This window comes from Rhodotorula graminis (assembly GCF_001329695.1).
Source record: "Rhodotorula graminis WP1 unplaced genomic scaffold RHOBAscaffold_18, whole genome shotgun sequence".
Taxonomy (NCBI): Eukaryota; Fungi; Basidiomycota; class Microbotryomycetes; order Sporidiobolales; family Sporidiobolaceae; genus Rhodotorula; species Rhodotorula graminis.
This window is the reverse complement of record NW_017264945.1, coordinates 45483-58582: the sequence shown is the minus strand read 5'-3', so window position 1 is coordinate 58582 and position 13100 is coordinate 45483. Positions and strand designations below refer to the sequence as shown.

The window sequence follows — 13100 nt, the reverse complement described above, 5'->3', positions numbered from 1 at the left end:
CTTGCATCCCGACTCGCCTACCCGCCGCGCCTCGATCAAACTCGCACGCGCGCTCAGATGTCGTGCGTCCCTCGTTCCTCCTCGTCCGCTCGCCTCGGAGCGACTCGCTCACCCACCAGGTCCTCTCTCGCCGCCGCCTCGCGCGCTCCTCCAGGTCAAGACGCGCATGCAGCTCCAGGTCGGCAAGCCCGTCGCCGGCGCAGAGCACTACAACGGCATGGTCGACTGCTTCCGCAAGATCATCGCAAAGGAAGGGTCCGTGCATCTCCTCTCGCGTGTCGGCGTCCCTCTCGACCTGTCTGTCCCCCACCCGACTCACACCTCGCCTTTCCTTGTCGACAGCGCCGGCCGCCTGTACCGCGGCCTCGTGCCGCCCCTCATGCTCGAGGCGCCAAAGCGTGCCGTCAAGTTCGCCGCCAACGACTTTTGGGGCAAGACGTTCAAGACGACGTTCGGCGTCGACAAGATGACCCAGGGCCTGTCGATCCTGACGGGCTGCAGCGCGGGCGCCACCGAGAGCATCGTCGTCGTCCCGTTCGAGCTCGTCAAGATTCGCCTCCAGGACAAGAACAGCACGTACAAGGGCCCGATGGACGTCGTCGGCCAGATCATCAAGAAGGAGGGCCTCTTGGGCATGTACGCCGGACTCGAGCCCACCTTTTGGCGGTCCGTCCCCTCTCGCTCCTCGTCTCGTCGCCTCGCCTCGCCTCGCTCGAGCGCTCAAAGTCGCTCACCCCCTCCTCTGCTCGTCTCGCAGGCACGTCATGTGGAACGGCGGCTACTTCGGCTGCATCTTCCAGGTCCGCAGCCTCATGCCCAAAGCCCAGGTCCGTCCCGAGAACCCTTCTCTCTCGTCTCCTCTCTTGCGCGCACCTCGAACCTGACGCCGGCCTCGTCGCCCTGCGCAGACCAAGTCGGCGCAGCTCTTCAACGACTTTGTCTCGGGCGCGGTCGGCGGCTTTGTCGGTACCGCCTTCAACACGCCCTGTGCGCCCTCGTCCCGTCCCTCTCTCTCCCTCTCCCTCGACCCGACCCTGACTCTCTCCCTTTGCCTCCTCTCGTACAGTCGACGTCGTCAAGTCGCGCGTCCAGAACTCGATCAAGGTGAGCCCTCTCTCTCTCTCGAGCGCTTTCTCTCGTCGAGGACGACCGGGAACGGCGTTGACCCAAATCGAGTGCGTGCAGGTTGCAGGTCAGGCGCCCAAGTACAGCTGGACGTTCCCCTCCCTCTTGCTCATCGCTCGCGAGGAGGGTTTCGGCGCCCTCTACTCGGGCTTCCTCCCCAAAGTGCTCCGACTCGCGCCCGGCGGCGGTGTCCTCCTCCTCGTCGTCGAGTTCACTCTCGGCGTCTTCCGCAAGCAGCTCGGTCCTCCGTATTTGTAATTAAGCTGTCGTACGGCGTCCTGCAGCGAAAGCGAGAGTGGCAGAGTGGCGCGGAGCGAGAGTGCGATGCTGTCGACAACTGAATGGGGCCAGTGCCGGCCTGAGCGCAGAGCCGAGCGGGCACTAGTTACCGGGAGCGGTCTGCAGATTTGGACTCATCGTCGAGTACTCGTCTCGAGAGGTCGACCGAGCCCGAGCCCTGAGCGAGCGCTCTCATGTCCAGCTCTCCCGGTTCGCTCACTGCGCGACAACGCTCGCTCGACACGATTGCAGACCACCTGCTACTGAGACCTCGTGCTCGATGGAACAAGAGTGCCCTAGTAGAAGGTCGACGGGCGGTGGGCGAGGAAGAGGCTGCGGCTCTTGACGACGCGGTGGGGGAGGGGGAAGCGGAGGTTCGGGGTGAGGAGCTGCTTGATGTTCGGGCGGCGGACGTCGACAGTCTTCTCGATCTCGGCGACACGGAGAATCTGGGTGGACGACAAGGTCAGGTCGGGTGTCGCACATGCGAGAGAGGACGCGGCGAGGACGCACCTGGACCGAACGGAAGCGGGCACGGTGGCGGGCGGCCATGTCCTGGTAGCAGGCGTGGACGGCGTCGGCGCGCGACAGCTCGCGGTACTCCTTGTACATGTTGTGGGTGCCCGAGCGCGAGTCGTAGCGGAGCCAGATGCCGAAGTTCTTGACCTTGAGCGGCTTCTTCTCGCTGATCTGCGGGCGCGCGATCGTGCACGAGACAGGTCAGCGCGTTCGCTCCCCCGAGCGCGCGACCCTAGCCTCGTCCCTCGACTCGCATCTAGCCGTCCGACGCCTCGCTCGCCACGAGAACCGCGCCTGCACGTCCCGCTCCACAGGCGCTGCTCAAGCTCGGCGAGCGAGAGGTCCGCTTGGCGCACCCGAACCGGGCCGGACGGGGGGAACCGGGAGGAAGGGAAGGGACGCACCACGTTGACGGCAACGACCTCGCCGGTCGCCTTCTTGACCTTGCGGAGCTTGCGCAGGAAGTACCAGAAGCGCGACTTGGCGACGACGTCGTTGGGCGCAAAGATGCGCATCCGGTACAGCTTGGGCTGCGGCTCCTTGTCGGACGGCAGCTTGCGGCCGATGACCTGGTACTCCTGGAAGCGGCCCATGCTGCGCGAGTCGACGAGTCGCGGAGGGAGGTCGACACGAGGGGGGGTGGGCGAGGGAGCGGTGCGTCGATGGGGTCGTCGGCGGGGCGTGGGTCGAGAGGCGTGCAGGCGAGAGCGACGCGCGAGTTGGGGCGTGTGCGAGGCGAGGGTCGAGTGGAGCGACGGGGAGAGCGAGGGAGGGTGCGGCGAAAGGAGGCGCCAAGGTGGGTGGGCGACGACGCGGCGACAGGGGGCGAGGTTGGTGTCGGCGAGACGCACAGAACGGCGAGGCGACGCAGGGCGGCACGGTGGTGGGCAGGGTCGGGAGGGCGAGGGCGAGGAGGGGCGGAACGAGCAAAGTCAGCACGCTGCGCTCGACGACGGCGAGGCGGCGAGGCGACCGGGTGCGCGAGGGGGGCGGGCAGGGGGAGCGCCAGAGGGCGCAGACGGGACGCACGTTGTCGTGTTGAGCTCTTGCTGGGGAGAAAGAGGGTGGCCGGACAACGGACGACGGACAGCGAGCTCGCAGCGAGCGCGGGCGGCGAGGGTCGACTTGGGAGCGCGCGCGCCGGGGGCAGGAGCCAATCACGGCTCGCCGCGCCCTCGGATTGGCTGGCTCAGCGACTGCCTCGCTTCCCCTGAGGCTGAGCTCGCCTCACCGCCTCCTCATCTCCGCCTCGCCCACCTCGTCGCGCACCAGCGCGCACCCAGCTTGCACCTGCGCCTCGCTCTCCCCCGGCAGCAGCAGCCACCACCGGCACCGCGGGCATGATCGTCGCAGCAGATCCGCTCACGCTCAAGCCGTGGCTCGTCCGCGCTCTCGAGCCCATGTCCGTCCTCCTCTCTCCCTCTCTGCCTCGGTCCCGCGTCCTCTGGTTCGAGTCGCCAGAGCGCCTGTCAGTCCTGACCCTCTGCTGTTGCTCGCGCAGCTCGGACGCCGAACCTCTCGTGCTCGCCGACTACGTCCTCGCCCTCCTCAAGCGCGACGTCCGCGACCTCGACGACCTGCGGCAGTCCTGCGTCAACGAACTCGACGACTTTCTGCAACAGCGTGCGTCCCTCTTTCGCCTCGTCGCATTGCAGCCTAGCAGCCTCCTGACGAGCCCCCTCCTCGTGCAACCCGCAGACTCGGCCCCGTTCGTCGACTCGCTCCTGCGCGTTCTGCAGCAGCCCGACCGCCCATCGGCCCTGGAGGTCGTTCCAGATCTCGCGACGACCGCCTCGTCTGCCTCGCTCAAGCGGGCGCGATCGCCTCAGCCCGCCCCGTCGTCGGCCAAGTTACCGCGCACCGAGGCCGGCGAGGGCGGGCAGACTGCTCGAGGGGGAGCAGCCCTGCCCCGTGTCGCAGGACCCGCGAGTTCGTCGTCTCGCGTGAGCTCTGGGCGCGCAGCCGGGCGACCTGTCGATCGTCCGCCGTGTCGCGACTACCACTGTGCGTCCTTACGCATCCCCCTCACCTGCGTGGCCGACGATTACCTGACGTTCGCCCCTCTCGCTCTCAGTCCGCGGCTTCTGCGCGCGTGGCGACGCCTGCCCGTACCAGCACAACGCGCTGCCGGTCGCCGCCGGCCACCCCCCTGCCCCGTTCCCGTCGACTTTCCCTCCTCCCTTTGCCGCCGCCGCACGCCTGTATCCGCCAGCCGCGCACACCGGCGCCCCCTCGTTCAGCTTCCCGCGCGATGGCCCGTCGCGCAGAGCAGCTTCGAGCGCGTCCATCCGCTCGGCGGGTGACCCGTCCCGACAACCCGCTCCGGCGGCGCGGCCTCCTCGCGGCACGTCCAGGGTCATCAGCGTCGACAACATCCCGCCCACCTCCCTCACCGACGCAGCCGTTCGCCACTTCTTCCAGCCGTTCGGCACCATCCTTCACCTCGGCCTCGACGTCGACGGCCGGTCCGCGACCATCACGTTCTCGGCGCCGCACGAGGCCGATCGGGCGTTGGCCTCGCCCCAGGCCGTGTTCGGCAATCGCTTCGTGCGAGTCTACCGCGCCCGCGACCCGGGCCCCGTACCGCCGGCGTCTGCCCCGAGCGGCGGCCAAGAGCGTGTCGCCACCGGCGCCCGCCTCGCCACGACGACGCCCGCGCTCGACGGCAACTCGATCGTCGTGTCGAGATCTACCCGGCATCCTGAGCCGGCGGCGCGAGCTCACTTGCTCGAGCGCAACGCCGAGCAGCAGCGGGCGCTCCTCAGCGAGGTGCAAGGCGCCGGCGCCGAGCGCAAGCGCGACATCATGGTCGCCCTGCGCGCCTTGGCGGCCGAGGCCGACGCCTTGCGCTCGCGTCCTCGTCCAGATGTCGCCGAGCCGGCGCCCGGTGACGCGCGAGTACGCCTTCTCGAGCTGCAACGCGAGGTGCGGGCCCCACCTTTTCACGGTCGCCCTTGCCCCTCCCTTGCCCTGACTGACCCGCATTCCTTCTCGTCGCAGGCTGCATCGCTCGGGATCGACACGACCACCACACCGACCGCTGGCCCGCGCCCGTACGGCGGCCCCGCCGCGACAAGACCCCGTCCGCCGCCGCCCCTTCGCGCTCAGCAGTACCGCCTCGACAACCGCAGCCGCGTCCTGCGCATTGGTCCCCTCGGCGAGGAGGCCGTACTGCGTCGCCTGCGAGCGCATCTCGAGGTGCGTCCTCTGGCTCCTCTCTCGTCGTCGGGCGCAGGACCCTTTTCCTCCCGACCTGACGCATACCTTCCCTCGCGTGCGCAGCATTTCGGCGAGGTCGTCGCGCTCAAGTACGACCACGAGGGCAAGGAGGCCACGGTCGAGTTCGCTGTACGCAAGTCGGCTGAGCAGGTGCGTCTACCCCAGAACCAGATCCCGATCGAGGACGACAATTGACTGTTTCCCGTCCATTTTATGCAGGCCCTCGCTTCCGGTCACCTGCCGCCTGAGTTTGGCGCCGCCGAGCTGTCGTGGGCATCGAGCGGCAAGCCTCCACCGTCGACAGCGGCGACGTCGGCTGCGCCCGTCGACGTTGGCCTGGACGTCGACGAGCCGCACGAGGTCTCGCCCTCGAGCGGCTCGTTCATCGACGCGGCTCGAGGTCGCGAGGACGACATGAAGGTGGACGTCAAGGGAGAGGACGAGGAGCGCAGCTGGAACCGTTGAGTTGTTGAGCCACGCCGCGAGCGAGCGAGAGTTCAGGCCTCGAGCCCGGTGGTGCCGTCGACGAGAAGAGTTCTGCGAGAGTTGCTCGCCTGCTTTGCAAGCTGTTCTGCGTGGTACACGTCTCTCGCGTCGTCCCTCTCGAGAGCCGTGGCCGTCAAGCAGCCGAGGAAGCGCCCAACTTGGACTCGAGGCGAGCTTCGCCGTCGGCGGTCCGGCTCTCCTCCCTCGCTCGCAACATGCTGCCGACCACGCCCCTGTGGGCACGAGCTGCCTGGAAAGGTGCGTGCGGCTCCTCTCGCCTCTGTCGTGCGGCCTCGACTCACACTGCGCGGCCGCCTTTGCAGGACCCGCCTTCACCGCCTTCCCCGGCATCAGCCAGGCGATCAAGACCAACACGCCCATCCGGACGGCCTCGCGCGCGTGCACCATCTTGCCAAACTTCATCGGGTGCGCCCTGCGTGCCGCTCCCCCTCCCGAGCGCCGTCCTCGTCGAGCGAGTGCTGACCTCTGTCCCGCCCGCGCAGAATGCGCTTCCTCGTGCACAACGGCAAGCAGTACGTGCCGCTGCATGTCACGCCCGAGATGGTTGGGCACAAACTCGGCGAGTTTGCCCCGAGCCGTCAGCCTTACCGCGGCAAGTGAGTCGCACACTCTCTCCCTCCACCTTTCCCCTCCCCGCTCTGCGCACCTCTCGCTCGCGAGCACGTTGGGGTTCCTCTCGCGAACGACACTGACCATCGTCGTGCACTCTCGCGTCTGGCAGGCCCGCAAAACGATGAGCGGCGAGCACTTTCGGGACGAGGCAGAGGGGCGGTCGGTGCGGGTTCAGGACGAGCGCGAGCATGCACGTTCGGGAGCGGCGAAGCGGAGGAGGTGCCGACTGCCATCCCTTGTTGTACCTTTCGCTGTCAACGAAGACATGGCTGCGCTTTCTCGGCGGGCAGGAGAGATCTGCCGATGCAAAGCTTTCCAGGCTCGAGCGTCTCTCCGAGTCTCTCCTCGATCGAGAATGACTCGCTGAGAGACCGACGTCAAGCAGTTGCACTCGAAAGCTACGACTGCGACGTCCACACGGCGACAAAGACGAGGAACAGGGCCGAAACGCTCGCGGCGCCGCCGTACCAAGGCAAGGCGCCGGCGAGGAACCGCTCGTACTCGTCGTGCCTCGGCGGCGTCACCGGGACCGCCTGCGTCTGCAGCATGCTCGTCCAACCGGGCCGCCGGTGGTCCACGCGCAAGGTAAAGACGCCGTGGCGGTCCGGGATGACGAAAGCGGCCTCGAACCGGGTCGTGTTGCTCGCGCCGGCGACTCGAGGTGCTGACGCCGGGACGAGGGGCAGGCGCACATGCGGGTCGAGCATGCCGAACTCGAACTGCAGGTCGTCCTCGTCGTACGCCGGCGTCGCAGACACCGCGACCTCGACTTTCTGCGAGCGCGGACGACGAGGCATCAGAGAGGGTGCTTGAACGTGAAAGACAGGCTCGGCGCGCTCAGGCAGGGAAGCGGACGCACCAGTTCAGTGCCGGTGCGGTAAGAAGGGGCGCCATCAACGTGCCCGACCGCACGATGGCTCAGGTCGGCGAGGCGGAGCTGCCCGGTCTTCTGGAACGCCCACGAGAGGATGTCGAGAGCGAACGCGAGGTTGCCCGAGCTGCAGACATCAACCTGAGTCAGTCGACGTCGAGGAGCGGGACGAGTTTGGAGAAAGGAGGACGTACCCAGGTCGCGCGAGCAGCTCGTCCGAGAAGAGGTCGGCGGAGCCGATGAAGAGGGCGCGAGCGTTGTTGCGGGCCTGGAAGGCACTGACGAGGGCAAGGCTGCTGCCGGCAGAGCGAGCGTCCGAGGACGCAGCACTGGACGAGGCGTCGGCGAGGAAGGCGGTCGGGCCGGCGCGGAGGATGGGCGTGAGGAGGGGGTGGCGCCCGACCGTGTGACCTGCTCCTCGATACAGGACGTTTGGACCTCGACGAGTTGCCGCAGATACGAAGGGCGACGGCGAGTTGGCGGGCGCGAGCGAGAGGAGGCTGTGCGAGCCATCGTCGCCGAGCTTGTCGAACGCGAGGTGGTCGACGACGTGCTGGCCGCGGTCGCCGAGGTCGACCTCGAACTCGCGCGCAAAGTCGCGCCACAGCTCGGGAGCGTCTGCCGGCGCGACGAGGACGAGGTTGGTGCCGCCTTGGAGCCGACGAGCGAGGGCTTGGGGAGCCAACTCGGCGGGCAGGTCTGTGGGGCGGGTGGGTCGGTCAGCTGTGTGCGCGAGAGATACGAGGCTGCCGAGTACGAGAGCGGGGCGGCTCACCCTTGACCGAGGGCGAGAAGACGACGAGGTGCTGGAAGCGGTCGCCCTCGTGGCGGAGCTTGGCGGCGGCCTCTTGCGGGTTGCTGACGACCACGTCGTGACCGTCATCTGTAGGCCCAGAGTCAGTTCGGCGAGTGCGGGTGCTCGTGCAGGCTCGGGACGCACCAGAGAGAGCGCTCCACAGCTGGTCGAAGGTGGATGTCGCCGACCGCTCGTCGACGACGGCGAGCGTGGTCGCGTGCACAAGGCCAGCCGCCAGGCCGAGGCAGCAGACGACGAGGAGCTTCATAGCCGAGCGTGCGGAGCGGGGCTTGGAGATCAAGATGCGTCGAGGCGGTGGCTCCCCCGGCCGCCCGGCAGCCGCCAGCTTGTCGACGCGAGGCGGCGGCCGCACTCGGCAGCACTGCTGCACGACTCTGTCGAGTGCACTGGGGCTCTCCGAGCTTGTCTGCTGTTGCCGCCATCGCTGTGAGGCGGTCCTGCTAGCTCTCGCCGCCGAGCTCAAGCTGGGCCGCCGCTTTCGCCTCCCGTCGCTCGCCGGCAAACAAAGGGAACGAGGACGGGTGCGCCCGGCGCTCGAGTTGCTCCTCTCCTCTCCCTCGCCCATCCCTGTCCCATGCTCGTCCGCCTCAGCACGTCGCTCGCTGCGGTCGACCACGCCGTCGCGGCCATGGGCTTGTGCAGCGGCTTCGTCTTCGAGCTTCCGCCCGACTGCGATGCCGCCGCTCGCCTCGCTTTGCTGCAGAACCTGCACAGCGCGACGAGGCGGGTCACGGCCCAGTGGGCTTTGCTGCGCGGCCGGCCGAGGTGGCTCGACGAGGTGCGTGCGCCAGCTCCTTCTTTGCTTGTTCAGCGAATTGACCCTGCCTCTGCAGGACAAAATATGGGCCATCGACGTTCCTGACGAGACGGCGACCGAGGACAAGCCCTACCTCTTCACCTCCGCAACCGTCACGACCACGTACACCGTCGCCGCCGGCCTGTCGAGCCCCCTCACCCCGCTGTCGCCTACCTCGCCCTGCACGGTCCAGCCGCAACCCAAGACCGCCTTCTTCCGCCACGACGCTCTTCCGACATCGTTCCAGGGCTACGCCGACGCGAACGCGTCGCTTCTCGCCGTCCACGTGACGACGTTCGCGGACGCCGTGACGGTCGGGCTGTCGGCGCCGCACGGCTTGTTCGACGCCACGGGCCTCGGCCTCGCCGTACGTGCGCTCAGTGCCGAGCTACACGGGCACGTGTGGCAGGCCCCCGCCCTGTCGAGCGAGAACGCGCTCGACGTGGCGATCGAGTCGCTCCCGACGCCGCCAAGCAGTGGGCCTGTCGCACTACCCGGCTGGACGTCCGCAACGAGCGTCGGTCCGGTCGTCAAGTTTCTCGTCAACTACGTCGTCGAGAAGGCCTGGTATCGAGACGAGAAGAAGTACCTCTTCCTCAACGAGCAAGTCGTCAGCCGGCTCGTCCAGTCGACCAAGGCCGAGGCGGCAGTCGAGCGCCGATGGGTATCAGCAGGCGACACTCTCACAGCATGGCTCCTCAAGGTGAGCATGTCCTTCGTCCCTCTGTCCCTCTGTGCGCCAGGAACCAAACTGACATCCTCTCTCGCAGAGCGCGCACCGCGAGGAGGTCGGCGAGCAGCTGTCGATAACGGGCTCCGCCGTCTATACCCTCCGCAAGATGCTCTCCCTCGCCAACTATCCCCATAACGCCATGTTGCCCTACCCTCTCACGCCGGACCCCATCTCGCTCGACCGCCTCGCCTCGCTCTCCCTTGCGGAGCTCGCCTACCTCCACCGCCGGGCGCTCGAAGCCGCCCGGACACCGGCCCACGCGCAAGGCGTCGTCAAGAAGATGGAGGAGGCGCGTGTCGTCCCCGAACATTCGTGGCCTCAACCTTTGGCCTTTCTCGGACGATCCGCCCCTCCTGTCTTTCGATGGATCTCGAGCAATCAGATGTCGTCGGGCGTCGCGGACCTGGCTCTACCCTTGTCGGCGTTCGGTCTCGACCGTCCGCCGCTCGAGGCGGGCCAGTCTGCCGGCCTCCTGGCGTACTACATGCTCGTCGTCTCGCCCATTCGAGACCATCAGGTCTTTCGCTTCCAGGCGAACAAGTGCGGCATCTTCTTGGAGGGGAGCATGCGTCGAAGCAGGTGGCGGAGCGTCGAAAAGACGATGCGCGAGCTGCAGCGGTAGCACGAGGACGTAGCGCAAGGGCATGCCGTGTAATTGCTAGTTTTCTGTCGCTGAACGTGCGCAAACCGCGTTCATTTCCACGTCAGTCTCTCCTAGCTTCCGCCGCGACCTGCCATTCGTTCGTAAAGAAGAAAGCGGAGCGGTCTCTGCGCGAGGAGAGCAACGCCGAAGAGCGAAAAGTCGACGCACGGACCCGCGACCTTCTCAAACGCGCTTCCCTCGTTTGCTCGCTCTCGCTCTCGCTCTCGCTCTCGGCGGTCGACACGTCCCAGCCGCTCGTTCCTTTGACCGACGACAACATGTTCCAGCGATAGGGAGAAAGCTGCGCGGCTGCGTCTCGCTCGACCTCGAGTCTTTGGCTTTGCTCGACTCGAGAGCTCACGATCCTGAAGCAGTCTTTGTGAACCCGCGACGCTCTCGACGGACCTTATGAGACGAGTACTCGAGAATTGAGCCTGATCGGCGACCCTCTCGCCTGGCCGCCCTCACGATTCTGAGCTGAGAAGGAGAGCGAGGAGGAAGTGGTCGAGCGAGCGGTCGCGGTACTGCCCTCTGTGAACCCGAGAGGCTCTCGACGGACCTCTCGAAACGAGTACTCGAGAATGCGCGAGCGCCCCGAGCCTGTCGAGCACCGACGCACGGACCCGCGACCTTCTCGAAGTGGCTCGTCTGGACGGTCGGCAGCTTGCTTTGCCTGGCAGTGACGACGAGAGCGCTTTCGGGCACAATCTCTCGCTCTGCTCGCACTGAGACGTAGACAAAGTCGCGTCCGTTTCACGCTGTGGCTGCTGACAAGGCTCTGCGGACCTCGCGGATCTTGTCGAGGAGGACGTGGATGGCTTCGGGGACGAGTTCTTGCGGGGCGTACTGGCCGGCCGACTCGACGTTGACTGGAAGGGACAGGGTGAAGGGTGAGTGACCGGCGCAGGACCCTCGATCCGCACGGGCGGAAGGGCTAGGCGGGGACGAGGGAAAAGGGACGGGCCGAGTGCGAGAGGAAGGAGGGCGAGCCGACGCACAGATAAAGTGGTCGCGCACCCTGCCCAGCTTGACCTTGTCCTCGAACTCGGGATGCCGCAACACCTCGCGACTGACCGTGTCCCGGCGCGCGTTGGCGACGACGAGGGCATCGCCGGCGATGTCGATGACGCCGGCGGGGAAGCAGGCCTGGAACTTGGCGTGGAGGTCGCGAGGGACGTCGGAGAGGAGCTGGATGGTCGGTAGGAGGCGGTACGAGGCAGTGGCTGACGGGTGGCACAGGTCAGGACGGTCGGTCGCGAGGGCGGACAGGGCATGAAGGCGAGGACGCACCGACTGGGGACCACTTGGCGTGATCTTTGCCGATGCCCTTGTTGCAGTGCAGCTCGGCGACGATTTCCTGCGGGGAGCGGCGGCCGAGCAGGTCAGAGACGGTGGCGCAGAAAGGCGGCGGGTGCGACAGGGTGGGCGCACCTGGCCGCCGCGCATCTTGGCGATGAGGATGTCGTCGACGGCCGGCTTCGGCTCGTGTGCGCCAAAGAGCTTGTCCTGGCCACCCCTCGAGCTGAACTCGAGCGCCGACGAGAGGACTGTTGCGGTCGACGAGTGAGGTGAGCGTGTCGCCCGGTGTGCGCGAGGATCGGCCTCGGCGGCGAGGCCGGCGGCGAGAGAGCGAGGAGACGCACCCTGGGTGCCGTTCCAGATCTTTTCGGGGTCGGTCTCGCCCTTCTTGACGTCGGGTCGCCGTGTACAGCGGGCGACGAGGCTGAAGACGACCGTGTTGAGGTCGGTCGGCGGCTCGTCGGCAGCTGCGTGAGGGACGAGGTGCAGGAGGCACAGAGTCAGGGCGAACGGCGAGGTCGGGGCGAGAAATGGGCGGCAAGAGGGCGAGGTGCGCACCCTTCTTGGCATCGACCTTGCGCGGGTCGATGGCGAGGGGGATGAGGCCGAGGCGCTGGGCGAGGACCTCGTCCTGAACGATGGACGTGTTGTTCCAGATGTAGACGTTCTCGATGGCGACGGTCGGGACCTGTTTCCGAGGCGGCGGGAGGCGGGTGGGCGGGCGGTGCAAGGTGAGCGGGGCTGTCGAGGGAGGACAGTGGGTGCGAGGGAGCGAGGTTGGGCGCACCTCTGCGATGACGATGCGGCGGATGGCGTTTGCGACGCTGGCGTCTACGCCGACGAGGTCAAACTCGAGGGCGGTCGGGCTGAGCCAGTTGAGCTGGACGCGGAGCTGGCGGCGGAAGAGGTCGAGATCCCAGTGGTGCGACTCGCCCGGGTGGTGGCCTGGAAAGTCGGTGGCGGATACCTGGGCGGGTGGGAGGGTGCGTACGGTCAGGGAGGGTGGCCGAGGCCGACGAGGGACGAGACGAGATGAGGCTGGAGGAGGAGGAGGGGGGGACGCACGCTCTCGACGCGTTCCTTGCCGATGCGGACCAGGTTGCGGTCTGGGGGAGTAGCGAGAGCAGGCATGGAGCTGGCTCGAAGGTGGACGAGGCGCTGTAAGCGGTGAGCGAGGCGAGCGAGTCGAACCCAGCTCGGTGGCCGCAACGACGACGACGACGAACGACGACGACGAGCACAGCTCTCCCTGCTCCAGCACAGCAGCCACTCGCACAACCACTCACACCCACCACCCACCCACTCCCACTCGCCGCGCCCCGCCGACCTCCCTCCCCCCGACCTCATCTCATCATGCTCCGCCGCCCGACCACCTGGTCAGTGTCGATGAGGGCCACAGCCTGCCGGCTACAACTCCGACTCCCTTCGGGACGACGTCCTGGTCCACCAGCCCTCCATCTGGCTCTACGGTAAGCTCACCGACAATCAGCCAGCCTACGTCTAGGTGCGCCCTCCTCCTTGTCCGCTCTGTTGCTGAATCTCGCTTACGCTGTCTCGATCGCAAACTGACGACTTCTCTCAGATCCAGTGTGCCGCTATCCTCCTTGTCCAAGACTCACTCGACCACTTCCGCGAACTTCAGCTCGTGTGCCACCTCGAGCGTGCACAGGACGGCCTCTT

The 13100-nt window shown here is 67.3% G+C and overlaps 7 protein-coding genes across 7 annotated transcripts; 4 read left to right on the top strand and 3 right to left on the bottom strand.

The window, feature by feature from the left end:
* Positions 1-166: 166 nt before the first annotated feature.
* RHOBADRAFT_47317 (uncharacterized protein) lies at positions 167-1383 on the top strand (the record flags this gene model as incomplete). The annotated part of the gene is made up of 6 exons (XM_018414964.1): positions 167-255; positions 343-666; positions 758-827; positions 909-987; positions 1067-1104; positions 1186-1383. 6 exons carry the CDS (start codon positions 167-169, stop codon positions 1381-1383), a joined length of 798 nt encoding a protein of 265 aa, XP_018267915.1.
* Positions 1384-1700: 317 nt separating this feature from the next.
* RHOBADRAFT_32384 (uncharacterized protein) lies at positions 1701-2516 on the bottom strand (the record flags this gene model as incomplete). The annotated part of the gene is made up of 3 exons (XM_018413027.1): positions 1701-1853; positions 1918-2094; positions 2328-2516. The coding sequence occupies 3 exons, from the start codon at positions 2514-2516 to the stop codon at positions 1701-1703; spliced, it is 519 nt and encodes a 172-aa protein (XP_018267914.1).
* A 747-nt stretch (positions 2517-3263) lies between these two features.
* Positions 3264-5623, top strand: RHOBADRAFT_56252 (uncharacterized protein; the record flags this gene model as incomplete). Its single annotated transcript, XM_018418263.1, has 7 exons — positions 3264-3325; positions 3425-3546; positions 3622-3927; positions 3998-4821; positions 4924-5121; positions 5206-5292; positions 5362-5623. 7 exons carry the CDS (start codon positions 3264-3266, stop codon positions 5605-5607), a joined length of 1845 nt encoding a protein of 614 aa, XP_018267913.1. The 3' UTR covers positions 5608-5623.
* A 220-nt stretch (positions 5624-5843) lies between these two features.
* Positions 5844-6249, top strand: RHOBADRAFT_18863 (uncharacterized protein; the record flags this gene model as incomplete). The annotated part of the gene is made up of 3 exons (XM_018412455.1): positions 5844-5886; positions 5952-6054; positions 6132-6249. The coding sequence occupies 3 exons, from the start codon at positions 5844-5846 to the stop codon at positions 6247-6249; spliced, it is 264 nt and encodes an 87-aa protein (XP_018267912.1).
* Positions 6250-6621: 372 nt separating this feature from the next.
* On the bottom strand, positions 6622-8210 carry RHOBADRAFT_56250 (uncharacterized protein). Its single transcript, XM_018418262.1, has 5 exons — positions 8073-8210; positions 7908-8015; positions 7327-7831; positions 7121-7259; positions 6622-7034 (listed from the first exon to the last, which is right to left on the bottom strand). Exons 1-5 carry the CDS (start codon positions 8194-8196, stop codon positions 6660-6662), a joined length of 1251 nt encoding a protein of 416 aa, XP_018267911.1. The 5' UTR covers positions 8197-8210; the 3' UTR covers positions 6622-6659.
* Positions 8211-8523: 313 nt separating this feature from the next.
* Positions 8524-10100, top strand: RHOBADRAFT_56249 (uncharacterized protein; the record flags this gene model as incomplete). Its single annotated transcript, XM_018418261.1, has 3 exons — positions 8524-8727; positions 8783-9448; positions 9516-10100. The coding sequence occupies 3 exons, from the start codon at positions 8524-8526 to the stop codon at positions 10098-10100; spliced, it is 1455 nt and encodes a 484-aa protein (XP_018267910.1).
* Positions 10101-10848: 748 nt separating this feature from the next.
* Positions 10849-12577, bottom strand: RHOBADRAFT_66999 (uncharacterized protein). Its single transcript, XM_018419143.1, has 8 exons — positions 12486-12577; positions 12208-12387; positions 11979-12108; positions 11765-11887; positions 11553-11668; positions 11412-11478; positions 11120-11344; positions 10849-10990 (listed from the first exon to the last, which is right to left on the bottom strand). Exons 1-8 carry the CDS (start codon positions 12549-12551, stop codon positions 10875-10877), a joined length of 1023 nt encoding a protein of 340 aa, XP_018267909.1. The 5' UTR covers positions 12552-12577; the 3' UTR covers positions 10849-10874.
* Positions 12578-13100: the final 523 nt, after the last annotated feature.

Coding starts and splice junctions, on each gene's coding strand:
- RHOBADRAFT_66999 (XM_018419143.1), bottom strand. CDS start 12,551: ATGCCTGCTCTCGCTACTCCCCCAGACCGCAACCTGGTCCGCATCGGC. Junction 12,388..12,485: donor GCAAGGAACGCGTCGAGAGC/GTGCGTCCCCCC, acceptor CCACCCGCCCAG/GTATCCGCCACCGACTTTCC. Junction 12,109..12,207: donor GCCGCATCGTCATCGCAGAG/GTGCGCCCAACC, acceptor CCTCGGAAACAG/GTCCCGACCGTCGCCATCGA.
- RHOBADRAFT_56250 (XM_018418262.1), bottom strand. CDS start 8,196: ATGAAGCTCCTCGTCGTCTGCTGCCTCGGCCTGGCGGCTGGCCTTGTG. Junction 7,260..7,326: donor GAGCTGCTCGCGCGACCTGG/GTACGTCCTCCT, acceptor TGATGTCTGCAG/CTCGGGCAACCTCGCGTTCG. Junction 7,035..7,120: donor ACCGCACCGGCACTGAACTG/GTGCGTCCGCTT, acceptor CCGCGCTCGCAG/AAAGTCGAGGTCGCGGTGTC.